The sequence below is a fragment of the Nelumbo lutea genome, chromosome 4 (assembly GCF_056320005.1).
Source record: "Nelumbo lutea isolate HS-2025 chromosome 4, American lotus-T2T, whole genome shotgun sequence".
Taxonomy (NCBI): Eukaryota; Viridiplantae; Streptophyta; class Magnoliopsida; order Proteales; family Nelumbonaceae; genus Nelumbo; species Nelumbo lutea.
Window position 1 is genome coordinate 90,279,316 of NC_142687.1, and position 18,944 is coordinate 90,298,259.

The 18,944-nt window shown below is 35.1% G+C and overlaps 1 protein-coding gene across 1 annotated transcript; it reads right to left on the bottom strand.

Moving 5' to 3' along the window:
* Positions 1-11,215: 11,215 nt before the first annotated feature.
* LOC148861717 (2-oxoglutarate (2OG) and Fe(II)-dependent oxygenase superfamily protein) lies at positions 11,216-18,907 on the bottom strand. Its single transcript, XM_088984448.1, has 7 exons — positions 18,488-18,907; positions 18,358-18,415; positions 18,079-18,183; positions 14,160-14,217; positions 12,805-12,980; positions 11,855-11,924; positions 11,216-11,741 (listed from the first exon to the last, which is right to left on the bottom strand). The coding sequence occupies exons 1-7, from the start codon at positions 18,634-18,636 to the stop codon at positions 11,446-11,448; spliced, it is 912 nt and encodes a 303-aa protein (XP_088840574.1). The 5' UTR covers positions 18,637-18,907; the 3' UTR covers positions 11,216-11,445.
* Positions 18,908-18,944: the final 37 nt, after the last annotated feature.

The window sequence follows — 18,944 nt, forward strand, 5'->3', positions numbered from 1 at the left end:
AATATATTTCTTTTGAAGAATATATTCATCTCCTCTTAATCAAATCTCTCCTTTTCTTCCTTACCTTTTTCACATTTCATGTCTATGATTTATCCTTTGTGGCTTTATAATTTGGCAAAGAGAAACCATCTCTCCCTTCTTTTAATCTTTGTAAGAATCTTATCAAATCACGCGCCTACATACCTTATTTTTCTGTTTGGTTCGTTGCTCCTCTCTGGCATGAAGGCACAATTCAACGTATGAGCTAAGATGGGTCCTCTCACCCTCTCTCTCTCTCTATATATATATATCATTTGAGAAACAAGTACTGAACTACTTACTAATGTAATCTTCCTTCTTTCTTTGCCTTTAAGCTGGATGGAACTTTCATTTCTTTTTTCTCTTTTCCTCCTTATTGGATGATGGTATTGTATCCGCGACATAGTATGTATTTGATTTTGTTTATTTCATTCAACATTTATATTTTATTTGTTTATAAAATTAAAAAATAATAATAATTATAATCGTTTATGACAATTACAACATAACAATCAAAAAACGCCTAACCAAACACCCTCCTAAACACGTTACAATGTATCATTATCAATGGAATGCAGAGAGAGGTACAAAAGGTGGAAATTCGATATCTTGATCATGGGTAATTCTTTCACACCATACCCTGCACTGCTGGCTGCTGCAGAGGTGCAGCAAAAATTTGACACTACAGTGATTCTCATCACCCAAAAGCACGAGTGAGTGCTGAAATGACCTCCATCCAATCCGGGAGTGTAGATGCATTGGAACCTGTAACCTTATGGGGTTTTCACTTTTCAGTGGCTTAGACTAGACGTTATGGCCTGGCCCCAAATGATGGCCTCGAAGATGTGCTTAGCACCTTTTCATCAATGGAATGAAACCATTAGATCGAGATGCATTCCCATGTACTTTGGGGCTATAAAATTCTAATATTGGCTGATTGGTTATTTTCCCTATGTTTTATCTAATGGCTGGCTTCTTGTTGGTTTTACATCATTTTTAGACTCTCAATTTTGGTAGAATAGACCTTATTTGAAACCCCATCTCTTAGCTGCACTGTTAAACTCGACAAATTTATTCTTGTATCCTTTCCTTGGTGGGTCTGATGTCGATGCAAAACCCCAGGTGAGATTTGCTGTCTTCATTGGCCATTAGAGAGAGAGAAGAAAGATAGTTAGCAGAGCTCCACTGTCTAGGGTGGGTTGAATCTTGTTACCAAGCCCACCTTGGTATCGGAGTCTCACTAATTTTAATGATGGGGATTATAAAGTTTCATATGCTATATACAGGAGTTCATATTAAGGATGGGGGTTATTATTCTGCTAATTATCATAAACAGGAGTTCATCCATAAGAGTAAGCAAATTTGTGAGAGGACATTTTTTCTATCCCGCATGTTTTGAGTTGATCAATGCAATGTTTGGTACCATTAATGTTGCTTTTTCATGAAACATTAAATTTGTCGTTTCTACCATAAATGCCTATTGATCGATGGATTTATTCATATATATATTTTTTTGAAAAGTAAGACAGATTCAATGCAGATTTCTAAATTCCACTGCAGAATTATAAACATTTAAAATGTCAAAAACTCATCATTTTATACATCAATATTCACCCTTCAATTGACATCAATTCTGAGATGGCACCCACCCCAACTGTACTTTGGGCCTAAAAATTTTGACCTGGGCTGAACCGTCATTCTCTCTATTTTTATTAGTAGTGGAAGTGACTTTCTTATGTGATGTAAGAAGACAATTTCTCAAAAATTTGCATTAATAAACCCCAAACATACTAAACATATATAGCTATATGTGTTTGGTATTGATAGAAAACAAGAGAGAAGTAAAAAGTTGAGATAAGGTTTTCCGTCAAACCAAACATAGCTTTAAAGGTAATAAAACAATTTGCCATAAATGGATGCAAATGCCATTTAATATACTCTCTAAGGATCCACGCACACAGATTAGACATATATATATATATATATATAGCACTTCCCTAATTCTCCTCTATACAACACTATATACTTGGAGAAAGAGAGAGAGAGAGAGAGGCCTAATTTCCCCAAATATTTGACTTGATCAGAATATTCATAAACAACCATATTACATACTATACTAGCAAAACAATCACATGCATTATACATCATCATCTTCATCCTCTAAGCCTTGTTCCAACTATAAGGGGTTGGCAAAATGAATCCTGTTTTGCTATTAGATTCTGTTCAATGTCATATTCATTGTTAAATAATTTCTTATTACTTTCACCCAAGTTCTTTTCAGTGTGACCATAGCTTTTTTAGCCCTTTCAACTTATAATAGATCACTTTTTATAAGAGGTGTTGCGGATAGTCTTCTATGCACATGACCAAAATATCTAAACAATCTCAATCTGTTCTCTCATTTTATCACCTATTGGATTTATTCATAGGTTCCTTCCTATAACTTCATTTCCAACCCTGCCTTTCTTAGTTTTACCTTCATCCATTTGAGCATTTGCATTTTGTTATATTCATTCTTTGAACATGCTATTTCTTATTTGTCCTATACTCCACTCTAAATATCATAGCTATCTTTACAACTGTTTCCTAGAATTTCCTTTTCAGAAGTGGTATCCACCGATCACAATTCACATAAGTCCGGATGCACTTACTTTGCTTATAAAAAAAAAAAATGATATCCTCTTCAACATATCACATACATTATACATGAATTAAAAAACTTTTCACATGTGATATTGGCCATAAAAGTTGTCTACCATTAGAAATTATATATTAGGTTTTTGAAGGTGAATCCCCAAAATCTCCACTTGGGATGGTGCACATAAATCATAAATATATGTGTTAATTATGGGGTTGTAATGGCATTCTTCTTAAGACGCACATGTCCCATTATATATATTGAAACACATCATATCTACAAGTCAGCTTATTAGAGATTGAAAGAATCATGTTGGATTTAATATAGCAATTTTCTTAAGTTGGACCTATCAAGTAGTTTATCCTAAAGAGCTTATCTGAATTTGTAATACGTGGCAAGTTATGTGGGCCCTCTGCTTTTAACCATGAGTATTATGGGCCTGGCTCTAAACCACCTTGTAAATGTACACTTATTTAGATTTGTGGGGGAATTATGTAAGGCAGTTAGTAGACATCATGGTTTTAAATGTCGGTTGTTTTAAATACAGTCACCAACATGAAAATCTGAAAAATATCGGTTGCATTTATTTCCTCTGAAATTTTCATATTTCATGTCTGAGTTTTGGATATAACACTAAAATAATAGGAATAAATAACATTAATATAAAAATAAAATAAAATATTAATAAATTGATTAAATATATATATGTCCAAAATTCCAAAATCTCAAAAAAAAAAAAAAAAAGAAAATTCACATGATCAAGTGTCTGAACTGACAAAAAATTTAAAGATGGGCAGAAATATAAAAGAGAGATGCAAAATTTGGGCCCCCAGTCCCCCTTATTGCTGCCAAATAGCATTTTATTTATGTCAGAAGTTCACCAACTTTCCCTCACGTAGATTCAAGTCACAATAATGATGGTCAACTCCGGATTGACTGTAAGTAGTAACTGCAACTCTAGTTCATTAATATGTCTAATGAGTTTTTTTGTAAATAACTCAGGGTTCGTTTGCTTTGTAGTCCAAATTGGAATTGGAATTTGAATTGAAGTCTTCCAGAATCGAAATAGGAATAATTCATTCTTATAGTCTGTTTGATTCAGACAGGAATAGGAATGAAAATTAAAATCAGCATGAATGGGATTCTATTCCCAAGGGAGAGGTAGGGAATGGTCATTCCCTCAAATGGGGGAATGCTATTCCAACAGGATTGGGAATGGAATTTTGATTCTGCCCAACCAAACAGTTAGAACTGAAATAGCCCATTCTGATTCTGATTTCAGACCCTTATTCCTGCAAACCAAGCGGACCCTCAGTTTTGTAATCAAATGAAGGTGATTTACATCCTTATTTATATTAATTTTTCTCTTTTGATAATGGATAATTAATAAAATTATTAATTAATTAAAGGTGGTCGCTCCTTCCTAAATAAATTTTGGGGTCTTAAAAAAATAATCAAATGCTTGCGATCATAGGCTTGTCTAAGCTATAAACATCATTTTTTTGCATTACAATTCAATAAACAATGCCCGGCCAGTATGGCACTATCTGCAAAATAAAGCAAACAGACCATTTAAGTAGTGTTCATTTTGTTCCCTGCATGAAAGAATTGCATCCCTAAGGCTGTGTTAGGTTGCAATGCAAATAAATTTGCACTGATGCAAAACTGTGACAGTGCAAATAATTTGAGTGTAAATTTTAATTTATTTTTGTTTCAAATTTTAGGTTATTTTGTTTGAATGCATTATAAATGAAGTAAATTAAGACATGAAATAGAATTAAATAAAACCCAAAACAAAATTAAATAAGAATTTGTAGTTGTTTTCATTTGTACTTCTATGTATTTGTACTAATGCAAATAAAATTGCACTGCAACCAAACACAGCATAAAAAGAATAGAAAAAGATAATCAAAACATAAGAAACTCTAGTGAAATATGGTAAAATTACCATCAATGTCAAAAATAAGTTGGAATGCATAGGTTAACGGAGAGATTACTATCAAATGAGAGGGAGAGACTCAATTTAGAAAGAATATAAATACAAATATGTATAATATAAATACATACAAAATAATATAAAATACAAGGATTTTCACTCTATACTCCTTTCAAAACTGAGCTAACGGTTTTCAATTAGGGAAGCATTTACATGTAAAAATCAGATACTTTAGAAAGCGTTTACTTTCGCATTTTCTTTGAGCTGTCAGCCTCAATGGCTGGATTTATTCAATCCGTGATCCGCCAGCATTAGCGCGCATAAATTTCAAATCTGGTCTGGCTTATCTAGAATACCTAAATATTTATATCATATGGGAGTATGATATGGCTAATTTAAGCCATTATTGGACAAGGGTTTTCTCTAAGTAGTGGTAAATACAAATCGAGATCTTCATAAACCATTCCAACCTATCAATTCATGAAAAGCTCGATTTATTTTAATTTAAACAAAGCTTTGAGTCAAATTCGAGTCTAATATATAGATTCATTTGATAATCAAGTCAAGCTTGAACTCAATAAAATTGCAAGCTCCGCTGGTGAAGCTCACAAGTCTGAACTTATATTATATAACATTTTTTAATTTTTTATATGAAACTTAGCTCAGCATTGAACTTGAACCAAACTGAACTCAAACATATAATATTTTGAGTTAATTTGAATTCAAGCTTCTGTTTCTGGTTCTAATCCATCTTGAACCTCATATTTTTCTACTTAGTCAAAGCTTAAATAGCCAGATATATCAATGTAACTATGACCGAATGCATACCTATTCTTACAATTAGCCACATTTTAACTTTTTCCTAATTTGCCTCCACCTTGAGCTCCACCTTTTCGTGTCTATCAACAGTCCAAACTTACGAAATTCTAATTTAGCAAAATACCAGCTAAAGTCTAAACTGAACTTAAATCTGTACCATGAACAAAGATGGCAAGAGGAGAAAGTGGATCCCATTTGAAAGCAAACCATGTTGCCTCATGGCAGATGCTCCTCTAAACAACCTAATTAGTGAAAGATCCGTTCCCATTTCTACAAATGGCACGTGGGCATTTTTATTTTAAACAATTTCCCCATATTCTTAATCCTTTATCTTTCTTATCTCTCTCTCTCTTTAGAGACACTGAAGGAGGGAAAAACTTTGGTTGTTAGGGGCCAATAGCCTATGCTTTTGAGAGCATTTTTGGGAATGTCACGTTATCATGAGAGCGGATAAATTAGTAATTGCCCATATTTTATTTTAACAAAAAAGAAAGGCTTGGGCATAAATAGGTAGAGTTAACTTTGGCTATCGGGGACCAACAACCTTTGCTGTTGAGAGCGTTTTTAGACCAGACACGATCATCAATTCACACCCATGTCTATGTTTATGGTTAAAAAGAAATAGGGAGCAATTACTATTTTACCCCACTCTATTGTAATGTGGCATTCCCAAAAATGTTCTCAATAGTAGAGGTTATTGACCCCCAACAGCCAAAGTTTTTCCTAAATAGGTAAACGTGCCCAGCCCAAAAACACTCTCAATAGCATACACTATTGGCCCCCAACAGCCAAATTTATCCCCAGGAGGAGAGTGGTTCTTCAACTGTCAAAACTTCCCCATTTTCTCATTTACACGCAAAAAAAAAAAAAAATTGCAATCCTGGGCGTTGATGTTGCTACATTTCTGGTTTCATGGTTTTGAAAATTGGACCTGATCAGATGGTGAGACCAGTTCATCCGAGAATTAGTCATGATTCTAGATATGGTTTTGGGGCCCAAAATTGTCCGATCAGGGTTTGGATCGGATGATGGAATCGTTTGACCCAAGAACTGATGGCCAAAACGGTTTTATTTCCAAATCAATTTTTAAAACCATGGTCAGATGAGTGTATATACATTGAAAGGGTGCTAGTATATATACATCAGTGATCAGTCTATTGTGCAGCAACCAGCTGATGTTGATGTTGTATACTTACCGCCACTATGGCCTCTAATTACATATAGACCTCATATTGCAAAGGGTTTTGAAATCGTAAACATTTGGCTGTCATCGCTACAAATAAATACACAAATTATGAGTAGGGGTGTTCATGAAAAACCGAAAAACCAAAAATTCGAATTGCACTGAGAAAACCGAATCACAAAATGCGGTTAATCAAATCAGTTGGTTTGGTTTCGGTTTGGAATTTTTGAAAAATTGAAGGACCGGTTCAGTTTTTTATTAACCTATAAAAAAACCAACAGTTAACCGAACCGACCGGTATATATATTTATATGTATATTTTATAAATATTTTTAATATATGTTACATATTTTCTATGTATTTTATATAAATATATACTTATATTATATTTATAATGATTTATTTATATATTTTTAAAATATTTATAATATATTATATATCATTTGTTATTTATAATATAATATCATACATATATTTATATAATATATATTATAAATATAGAAAACCGAAGAATTGAAGAATTGAATCGGTCAAAAACCGAAACTGGTAGACTAGTTAACCGGTGGTACCGGTTCAGTTTCGGTTTGGAAAAATGAAAAAACTGGTACCACCGATTCAATTTACAAAAAAGGGCCATGGTTCGGTTAACCGAACCGTGGACACCCCTCTTTATGAGAGGTATATTATATAGCATACATGCATGGGGCCTTCACAAGGGCCAAGCTCAAGGCATTCAAGTCCCTGTTAGATCATCCCAACTCTATCTGTACTCTACTGTAGTTATCTTATAGTTATTCCTTTGGCCCCGTTTGCTTTTTGGTAAGTTATTTATCCGGGTAAATATACTTACCCTGGTAAATATTTCTCAGGAAAAACTTATCCAGATAAATGCATTTGCCCATGTTCTTTTATTTCCCATGTAAATAAGGCAATGACCATTTTATTTCCCCACTTGTGGGGAAAGTTGCCAAATGGGTATCACTTACTGGGATAAGTGATACGAAGGAAAATAAACTTTCCCTAATCCCCACAAAAATCTGAAAAAATAATATGTATTTTTTGATTAAAATCCCATTAACCAACTTTCTCCCTTTTCAAAATCCAAAAAAAAAAATGCCCCCTTTATCTCTATCCCTCTCTCATCCTCATCCACATGTATTTCACTTGCATACTTATCTCCACTGTACATATGTATAAATATTCTCAAATACAGAAATAATAAACACAGACCCTTCCATATCTTTAATCCCAGGCAAAACTTTACATTGTAGTCCAGTCATGGCATTGTCGCCATTGCCCAAGTCCAAGTAATTCAGGCGGCCCTCTGCTCCTCTCTCTCTAAGATACAACGTAACAGTTTGGTAATTGGTAGATGAGAAGAGATATAACAAAATTATTACTTCTGAATGTCCGTGAGTTAATCAGCTTGGTGCCTGGTCCATTAATTCTTACACAGCACACCTAGCTAGCTTCATCTACTGACTAGCGGTGGGATCCTCTTCATGGCAAATTGACAATATTTTTTTCTTTCCATTTAGGGATGTTAGGATGAAATGAAAACATACAAAAGACGAAACGAGAGATTATTATAATTAATACAAACAAGTTAATCGGTATACGTCCATAGCCCAACCAAACCAATAAACCCATAAATAAATAAATGGGGAGTGGAGAGAGAAAAAATAATAGTGAAAAATAAAACGATCAGTGTCAGTACTCAGTAGTGATATATACCATCTCTTCTTTCAAAGAATAAAGAACAATTGTGATGCCATTGGCCATTTGGCCCCCTTACCCCTTAGAATACGATTCAACAGTTTGAAATGCTCTCTGCTTTTTCAACACCAGAGAGCATAAAGCACCATTATAATTATAAATATATATATAATGCTGAGATCAGAGTCAGAGAGAAGAAGGAGCAATGAAATGATTGATTGACGGCAATTTGGCCAACCCCAAAGGTTTGAGACAAAACGACGAACGCTGATCAAGGGCTGTTTTTTGTTGGTTAGTGCAAATGCATGGAGGAGATTGAGATCATGATATGAGGTGATAGAGGTCTTCTACTCTTCTTAATATATAATTGAATTAGTAAAATAAACTCTTATTTCTCTTGTGCTTCAGACTCCATGGCTGCATGATATAGAATAGTGTGCCTTCATTGGCGAAAAGAGAAGCAGAGCTCATTCATTCTCAGATAATCATTCAACTTAAAAGCTTAAACTTTTAAGTGAGGTCTTTGAATATATTTTATTCTCTAACATGCCCCCTCAAAGGCGAACATTAAACCACTTGGTCAAAGTGGCTCTGATATCATCTCAGAAAACCACCATTCAACCTAAAAGCTTAAACTGTTAAGTGAAGTTCTTGAATAGGTTTTATTTTCTACCACTCACATATACTGCCACCATGGTCTCGGTATTCCCTTTTAAACCCCTCAATTAAACACAAATTTGCTGGAAGAATTTAAAGGTGATGTTTGGTATGGTGATTGCTTTTTATTTGAAACGCCATCGCATCATGCCACCAACGTGTTTTGAGTTTAAATGTTAATTTTCTGTTTGGTTGAGATTGTTTGAAGTTAAAACAGCCTGTCATAAAACATTTCCGGTAAAAACATAAACCAAGGAGTTTTGGGGAAAGGTCAAATTGATGGTGTGTCCTCAGTCAACTGTTTGTTTGAAGAAACTATCCATTATTGACCTGGCTTTTAGATGGCACCTTATGTGCAAGTGCAGTATATTCAGGTGCATTGAAGAAACTATCTATTATTGACATGGCTTTTAGATGGCACCTTATGTGCAAGTGCAGTATATCCCGGTGCATTGCATATTGGCAATGATGGATATCAAATATAGTAGGGTGGTGTCTAAGGGTGTTCATGGATCAGTTCGGTTTGGTTACAGGGTGTTTGACCAATTAAATCAACCTGATCAGGTTGGGGTTGGGGAGTTGGTCACCCGAAACCAACTAAACATTAGTGAAAACCAGCTAATTCGGGTTGCATCGGTGTGGGCTAATTTTCGGTTTGGTTGGTCAGTTCAAAAGATTTAAAATTAAAAGAAATAAATTTTAACTTTTAAAATTTACAAAAATATTATTAAAAAATAAATTAAAATTTATAAAATATGAAAATTTTTTTACTTAATCATATTAAAAACTTATATTCAAAATATAAAATAATAATATATATCCATTGTCAGATCGATTTGGTTTTGATCGGTTTAGAAATGGTCAAACCAAACTGAAAATATTAATGAACTAAAACCAACTGAAAAGATTAAAAATCCAACCAACTCAGGTCAAATTGTCACTTTGATGGGGTTTCATCAATTTGTTAAATAGCCTTGGTGGTGTCACATTGAATAAAACCATTTCATTTAAACGTTTTAGGTAACAATGCCAAATACCAAACACAACTCTTCTGAAAACACTTGTTCCACACCTAATCAGCATAATTACCAACCAAAAAAATTTCATGCCAAAATGCCTGTAATCTGTATTAGCATTTTGACATGAAATGCACCAAACATAACCATATTAAATTCAAAGTATCACTTGAATTAATTTTTTTTTTTTTTAATTTGAATTGCTGGTGCATCGATCATCGATGTTTTTTAGGGGGTTTGCAAATTACAAGGGAGTCCTACAAGCAGCAGATATGCTCTCAGAAACATAAGCGATGCAGGAGCTTTGTACAAATCCAGCAAAAAGGCAAAAAACGATTACTTGGGGGGGTTTGCCGATACACATGATTTTGTTTTTTAAAAGCTAAAGCTAGTGCTACATTATTCTCTCAGGAGGGTGTTTGCCAGTATTGTCTTATTAAGCACGATTACGTGATCAAATTGGTTCATCATCTGAGCCCTTCGGCTGCGTTTGGTTTGAAAGAGATGAGACAAAATTAAGGGAAATTTTTCTTAGAAAATTTACAAATTTTGTTAATGGCTTTCCTTCAACTACTTGTTTCTCTCCTATTTTCTATCAAACCATACTTAGCCTTAATGTGCAATTATAGTAACCAAATTAAAATTGGTCTTGGGTTACTGTAATTTTTCATTTTCTTTTGGTAAATGGGCAAATTATAACCTAATGTCTATCTCGTGCGGAGGGGTTCTGGCATTTGAACCTTGAACTTGCTAAAAATTCATTAAAATATGTCGACATTCTAAAGGTCCAGTTGATTTATGGTCAGAATCAAAATTGAAATCGGAATGGTCTCTACTCCCCTCACCTGTTTAGTTCAAACTGAAGTTGGAATGGGACTCAAAATTGGCTGGAATGAATTCTCATTCCCAGGGGAGGGAGGGGAATGAAATGGGCATTCCCTTATACAGGGAATGAAAATGGGATTCCAATTACCAAACAGACCCCAAATTTCTAATTGCTTAATCGAATGCTATTCATCATAGAACACAGTAATACTCTTGTACTTCAGTCTAAGAGTCTCCATCAATGAAGGTGGAGATCCTAATGGCCAGATCACTGAAGCTTATCTTCACTCTATGGGGCCCTGCCTAAAGCCTACTGAACCAAATAACAAATTAGCTGTCGCATCAACCAAAATTTGTTGACATTATAATTGCATTCCAACGCGACTCAAAACTTATCCAAATGACAATTTTTCTAATGGAAACATTTTGTATATCTTTCAATTAAAATACAGTAAGAGAAGTGAAGGTCTAATCAAAAAATAATTACCAGTCAAATATGTTCTTTTCAAGAGCGGTGAAACATTCTTACAGCAAAAAAAGGTTGTCTTAAGTCTTAACCCAGCACGTCCGGAGATAAGACAGAAACCCAGTGGGATACAGGAGATTCTCTATATGGGAACTATAATGGAATAAGATCCTAGCACACCTTACAACTCCTCCTACAGGCACCTGGAAGCTGTGGAGTTCCAACCATATACTCTGGATTATTTGTGCATTCTCCAAGCGAAGCCCACTTCTCACATCTTTCGTTCTCATTCGTACAGCCATCGCCAGCTACAATATTTTTGTCAAACGAGTTCACATGTATCCACTTGGTTGCAGACCATTTCTCACCTTCAATTACTGGGCATCCAGCATGGAGGCTGCTCTGGTCTGGAGTAGCATCGGGGTGGAGACTAAAGAAGAGAAGCGCATCTCCTCTACGTGGTTTAACTAGTATTTTATGGGGTAGAATAAAAGATACAACACCATTATCAATATCACTTTAGAAATGTAACAGTAAGTGATCTTACTAAAAACATTTAAAATCTACAGCAGAAACTGACCTGCTATTCCCTTCTTTGCGCACTCTGATAAATCATCACTTACAGTGGGTGATCTACGACGTGGAGACTCCTATTAAATCATGAAAAGGTCAGGATATTTTATTTTTTTCTTATCAAGACAAGACATGACACTAAACCACAATCATGGTAGTCTAGAAAGTAATATACTACATGATGCTGAAAAGAATCTTTAATTTGTAAACAATATAGAAGAGAAAAACCAGATGAAACCAAATTTTTCTTTATCTAAGTGACGAGTTCCCTAGGCACAAATGATGTTTAGATACCAATACACTGACACAGAATAGATACAAGAATCTCAATTCATATACTGATATTGTGCTTCTAAGTTATAATTTCCCAATATATCTTGCGAAGTTCAACTAAGTTTCTAATATGTACAATTTTCCCAATACTTAACCCTTTTGACCTACAAGCTCTCTGCCTTCTCCTTTTAGCTCATCTCACTATCATGACTAAAAGAACACTTCCCCATCTCCCCCCCCCCCAACCCCCACAAACCAAAAAAAGAAAAAAAAAAAAGAAATGTCACTGAAATTCTTTTCTTTAATTACAATGCTGCAGCGTATGCCTGGATGATGTGCTCATCAGTCTTAGTGGTGATCTAATAATGGTTTACCAGAATCTAATACTATTAGTGGTTAAGCCATAACCCTTACAACGGACAAACTTTCTGCTGTTTCTTTTTTAGCTTACCATCAAACCATTACAACATCCATGATAAATGCAACTGCAGTGCTATTTCAAGTTGAAGGAATAGCTTAAAATACTAGCATCCAAGCATGTAGGACAGATCAGTAAAATATTACATGGGGAAAGATCTAAGCATGTTATTATTTTGGCATCTGGAGTAGCAATAAATTCCATAAATAAAGATCGAAACAGTTATGGAATAAACAAGCTATGCTACTAAGCAATATTTTACTGACCTCTGCTGTAGGAAATACTGTTTCACCACCTTTTGTCACATCAGTCAGATACATAAGTACAGTGGCAATGCGATGTCCGCCTCTAGCAATATTAACCTTGTCGACAAAATAATCATAGTGCAGATCATACTTCTGTCCATGTTCATAGCGTAGTACTTGTATGTCTTCACCATTTTCTAAGAAACAAGGAACACATTCAAAAGGCAAAATGTGTAAAAAAGTTTTTGTTTCTGAAAGTCATATCTGATACTTCAAAATGAGGAAATTACTTTCTTGAACATTCCAACTCTAGGAATAAGGAAGCATTTTATCTAGGAGAAAGAAGGAAGAACAAAGACATATAAAGATAATAATAATAATAATAATAATAACACATTAAGACTTTAGTGATTACAGTAATCACGGAATGGACTGGAATGGATTACAAGGGTTAGGACCAAAGCTTTGTCACTGTTACTATGATATGGGTATCTAACATTCGAATTTTTCAGTTTTATGCTAGTCCACTCTTACCATGATATTCTACATTCATGAGAGGATTTCATATTTAATTCATAAGTGCTGCATGGCAACATACTTTTAAGTTATGATAGTTTTGGGAGGAAGATTGAAACTTCTGCAGGTAATTCCAGCCTTATTTGGTACATCTTGGTTCTTCCCTTGGAAAGCTAGGGCAGGATCATTTAAAAATGTTCAAGAGTGGCAGTTCTTTAGTCAAATTGGGAAGAGAGGAAAGAAGTAAACAGGCTCTGATTGAAAGTATAATGGTAAAGGTGACACATTGGGTCATTGGGTGAAGACAACTAAATTGTTTCTAAACTTCACATTTGATGATATTTTTAGACGATAGGGAACTATTGCTGCATCATTGCAGTGAATATGTGTAGCGACTTCAATAGTAAAATCAGTGAGAGAACAAGCTCAAATTGCCTATTGCAATGCATCTGGAGACCCCTCCCCTTTCATGGGTCCATCAAACTTAATTTTAGCAGCTTCCTTTGGGAAACTTGGACCCTCAGGTATTGGAGGCATAAGGAATAGAAAAACACTCCCAGATTTGTGACATGTACAGGCATGCAATAAATAAATGAGTGACCGGTTCCTCCTCTTGACTCAAACATAAATCAGCTATACAGGATTTGAAGACCAAACCACACCCATAGTCCACAAAATTTCATATTTTTCTTGATGTCTGCAGGGGTTTGGGGGGCTCCAACTATGCATACTCCAATTAGAAAAAAGAGGCATATAGACACACAAAAACTATATTTAACCGGTAGTCTATATAAGTTATAACTAAAAGAACTCTAATGCATAATTTAGAATATTGAGCACAAGTTTAGATAATAACACACCTTTGGGAAGAAAGGTCCAGGCTGCAATCTTGTCCTCTATACCAGTAACAATGGGATCCTAAACAAAAAATGATAATAATAACAATGAGTTTGTAATGCATGTTAGGAAAATGAAAATTTAGTTAGGAAGAAAGAAAAAGCATTATCAAGGTACCATAATTCTACAAACTAGTAGATTAGACCAATAAAATTTTCAGAAAATGTGAAATGAGTAAATAGTTTATTAAAACATATAAGAGAAAAGGGCAAAGTGTTCAAAAATCTTAAATTCCATTACTTCACATAATGCATATCAACAACTTCCACCACTGCAGTAAGCTAACTATGGAGAAAAGACAGCTATAAGCACAGAAAAAGTGCAGTGCCAACTGCCAAATGCAAGTTAATAAGATTTGATAAGAAACCAAATCTAAAAACTGGCATCCAAGTAGAATTTAGCCAACTTCCAAAAATTGAAGGGTGAAGAGGTGGTAAAAGTATCAGCAAAATTTTCCTAAACATGGGTTTGCTTCAGAAAAAAAATATTCTTGTCAATCTAATATTCCAACTTATGAAACTTCACAAATAAGAAGTGCTGCCTAGAACTACTAGTCCTGTATATAGTTTGGAAAAAAAAAAGAAGATAGCAAAACTAAAAATAGATGGCAACTAAGGGATTTGTAAAAAACCTAGCAACCACATGATAGTCTTTTTTGGGAGATTAAGAAATAAGAGAAGGGCCATACAAGATGGGGGTAGCACCCCCAAGAAAATAGAAATTAATATATTTAAGAACCTGGGCATATCCATTCCTTGAAAAATGTGAAGATTCATCAATACACCTAAGTTGGATAACCAGTCTGTAACTTGGTTAGCTTCTCTATATGCATGGTTGCATCTGTTGCAAACATCTTCTGAGCTTGCCATGCTGCAAGAACTTGACAACTAAAACACATACTATAACTCCACCACCTTACTTTTAGTGAAGTGATACAGTAGATATGTGGGAATAAAAGGAAAATACTTAACACTACACAAGAATAGAAGAACTGGTTAAAATAGAGGAACATGGTTTTCTAGTTCTAGCCACTGTAGTTAAAGCATTTTTCTTTTGGCGGGGAAGAAGAAAAAAAACGAATGGAATGTCACAAATATAACACAGAATAACAAACATTACTAGAAAGGCATTATTTGGCTTTTAAATACTAAAACCCTAAATGCCTAATCAGTTGAATAGCCCATAGTGTTCCTGAATAATAGTAAGGAGATGATTAACAGAACAAGTCAATTATACACAACTAATTAGAGGAGAAGCACCTGATAGGAATCAACAAGTAGAGGTCATCCATGTAGAAGTAGGAACTTTATATGAACCAGAAATGTATACCTAATGTGGCTAGTCAGTAATTGGTTCATAACTTACTATCACATGTCAAGAGTTGTGTCCAATCCCAAGGTGATACTTGCTATATGTAGAGCCATCCAAGGTTTAAAATTTCACAATGTGTCAGCCCATATTAGCCAATCAATACACAGAACGTATAATAATTACATAGTTTTACAATTTTTCGTTTGTATCAGACTGATACAAGCCCATATTGGCCTTGTATCGGATCATTTTGGTTTTTTATCAGCCGATACAATCTGAATTTGAATCTCCCTCTCTTTGTACTTTTTTAATTCAAATTCAAATTTAATTTTCCTCTCCTCTCTCTCTCATTTATATCACTTTTAATTAAGCCTTTGAATTTGACATGTCATTAAATGCTAATATCACTTAATTAAATGCTCATTAAACCAATATAAAAACCACTTTTCTAAGATTTTTCTCCATGTGTACCTTGATTTTTCATCCGTATCTATGCATATCCAAAGGTGTATTCCAATTCATCTCTTAAAATTGCCTTTCCAATACACCTTGTGTTTCCGATACTTTGAACCTTGGAGACACCCCATCATTATTTCAATCCATGTCCTTTTCAATCAGGCGTTGGCCTTCTAGACCATGTAACAACATTCACAAATGACACTTGTAAATTCCATCACTCTTCTTTCACAAAGAGCAAAATGTCTCAGCTGGTTCCCTTAATTTCATTATCCATTAAGCATCAGGGCAATACCTAAGTTCTGAGATTCACTTTAGCTTCCTATTTTTTGCACTTGTCCATCTAAACAGCCTTAGCTATACTCATTCTCTGGGTATACTGTCTTGATTATCGATCCAACATTCTCCTTTTCAATGGCATACTTCCACTGCACATGTTCATTCTTGATATTAGCAATAATGTACAAAATTTCCATTCAACTCAATTGGTATTGTAGGTCATGTTTTGGAGACATATATCTAATTTGCCATACCAATTGTAATTCCAAGACTAACATCTTTCCCAACTTCTCCTTTGTTATGGATAACTTATTGAGGATTATAGAAATGATTGTTTTATAATATCCTAAATGAAGTCCTATTTCTAGTCATGCTCTCATCTAGTTATTCTTATCCTAGTCATTGCTTTCCATGTTCTTATTTATTCTTTTTTCTTAGAGTCAGAAATATAGTCATTCGAGGAACCTAGAAGTAGCTCCAACAGATGATGAGAGAAAGTCCAATAAGATGGTTTGGTCATGTGCATAGAAGACCATCTAAAGCACCCATAAGAAGAAGTTATCTATTGCAAGTTGAAGGGAATTTGGATTAGCTGAATGCAATGGTTGTTCAGTGGGCTGTGGAACCAATGCTGAAGTTCCACGCCAGTAATAAATTCATGGACCCCACTGTAAAAGGTGTGGGTCCCATGTATTTTATTACTGGAATGGAACCTTATCATTGGCTCCACAGCCTCTGAACAGCCACAGCATTCAACTAACCCTTGCTCAGTTGAAGGGGTAGTGGCAGAGGAAAAGGGACTAGGTTATAAAAGGACTAGAACGGTCATAAAACTCATAATGACTAGGTTATGGTCAGGATAATACATGGTTTAGCACTGAGAAAAAGGTCTGGATGCACTCCAATTAGGTTCTGTTGATTATGTGGTCCTACCATGAGGATGAATCATAAAATGAATTACCTATTATCACATTCTTACACATTCACGGTTCAGCATTGCATAGAATAGCTGCCTCTCAATCTGGCTAACACATTAGGATCGTTTTCCCCCATATTGCCATTATTAAGGCAAAAAATGATCATTCGGAGTGCTGCTTAGGAAGACCATTCCTGAGGCTGTCCTAGTGTCAATCTGGGCCGAAAGAAACAGTCAAGTCTTTTATAACAAAGGAAAAAGTACAGAGGATTTAATCCAGAGTGCTGTGAGTAGGTTGATCTCTTGGGTTTCTGTAACCGATGAGTTTAAGCAGCAGAATGTATCCCAGCAGCTTAAATCTCAGTCCTTGTGGAATTTGTAAGCTGGTTTCTTTCCTGGTTAGAGCTTTCACTGCCAGGAAATTGTTGCACTCTATTCTTTTTCTCTTTTAATAAAATCTTTACCTTACTTTTCAAAAAAAAAAAAAAGAAAAGAAATGGTAATTCGTCTTTAAATAAAAGAGCTTGCATCCTGTTGCTTGTTCCCTTTGAGTTTGTGTACATGTAGTACCTTGGGGAACCTTGAAGCACAATACTTTCTTAGAGTGACCTAGACTTTAAGTTACCATAAAACATATGGTTTTAAGTTTCAGCATCTTCGTGGCTACAAAGTTGGAAAGCTTACATATGCTCGGAGAATACTTAACATTTTCCCATTCTAGATAATCTTCTGGTATTCAATTCATGTTGTTAATTAACCCTTAGCATTATTAGTCCAAGGACAGGGAAAAAAGGAGCATGCGAAAGAAGAGAGGAGGGGATCCAGAAAGATTAATGAAACTGAAATGCTAGAAGGCAAACTTCCGACTCGTCTATATTAATAAGTTAGCTGTAAGAGCATAAGGAAATACAAGAGACAACCTTTCCCTTACTGATAAACATTCCCGAGCTAGTTCGGACATCGCTGAGTTTGCTTTTCCCTGAGACATTATCTGCAACGGCAGATCTCTTCAGCTCCGATTCCGCCTTTGTCATCCCCACCGACAAAGCAAGGGAAAATCAAGTCAAAATACAATCAGAAGTAGAAGAAAAAAAATTAAATTCGGGAAAATTGCATAGTAGGTGTCTCTCCAAACCAAAGAAGAAAATTAATTCACCATAGCTCTTGTTATTGAATCGAATTGAAGACAGCACACTCACAAGAGATATCAAATGATCACATTCTTCGTCTGTAAGGAAGCCTTGGTAGACAAAAGCTCTGCAAATTATAGATTCAGCTAAAGAATAGAGGGAAAAAAGTAAATTAAATTCAGATGAAAAAGAAAATGACCTTGGTTTCCAGGAGACCTGCTTTACTTTTGCAGGAGAAATGGTCCAACCAGGCGAATCTGAGTAGGAAGCCGCGGATTCATAGAAGAAAAACGAAATGGAGAGAAAAGTGATGATTGTACGCAGAGAAACGCCGGATGGGATCATCATGTGGAAGTGATGAATTAATGCCTTTGGATGGCCGTGGCCGTCGTTGCTTTTATGAATGGATACAGAGAGAGTAGCTCTACGAGAGTCAAAGTACAACGAAGATGAGAAACAGGATGCCCCGGTCTCCGGTGGGGCGGTGACTCACCAAACCGCAAAGATCAAGATTTTTCTCGCTTGCGATTATGTCAAAGCCAAAGGTAAAATAGCGTGGAGCCGTGGAGGACTAATTCCAGTTGCAGCCTTTCCATCTGGAGGTGTAACAACCTAGGGTATGGCCCACCCTTTGAATATGATGCGGTAAAAAGCAT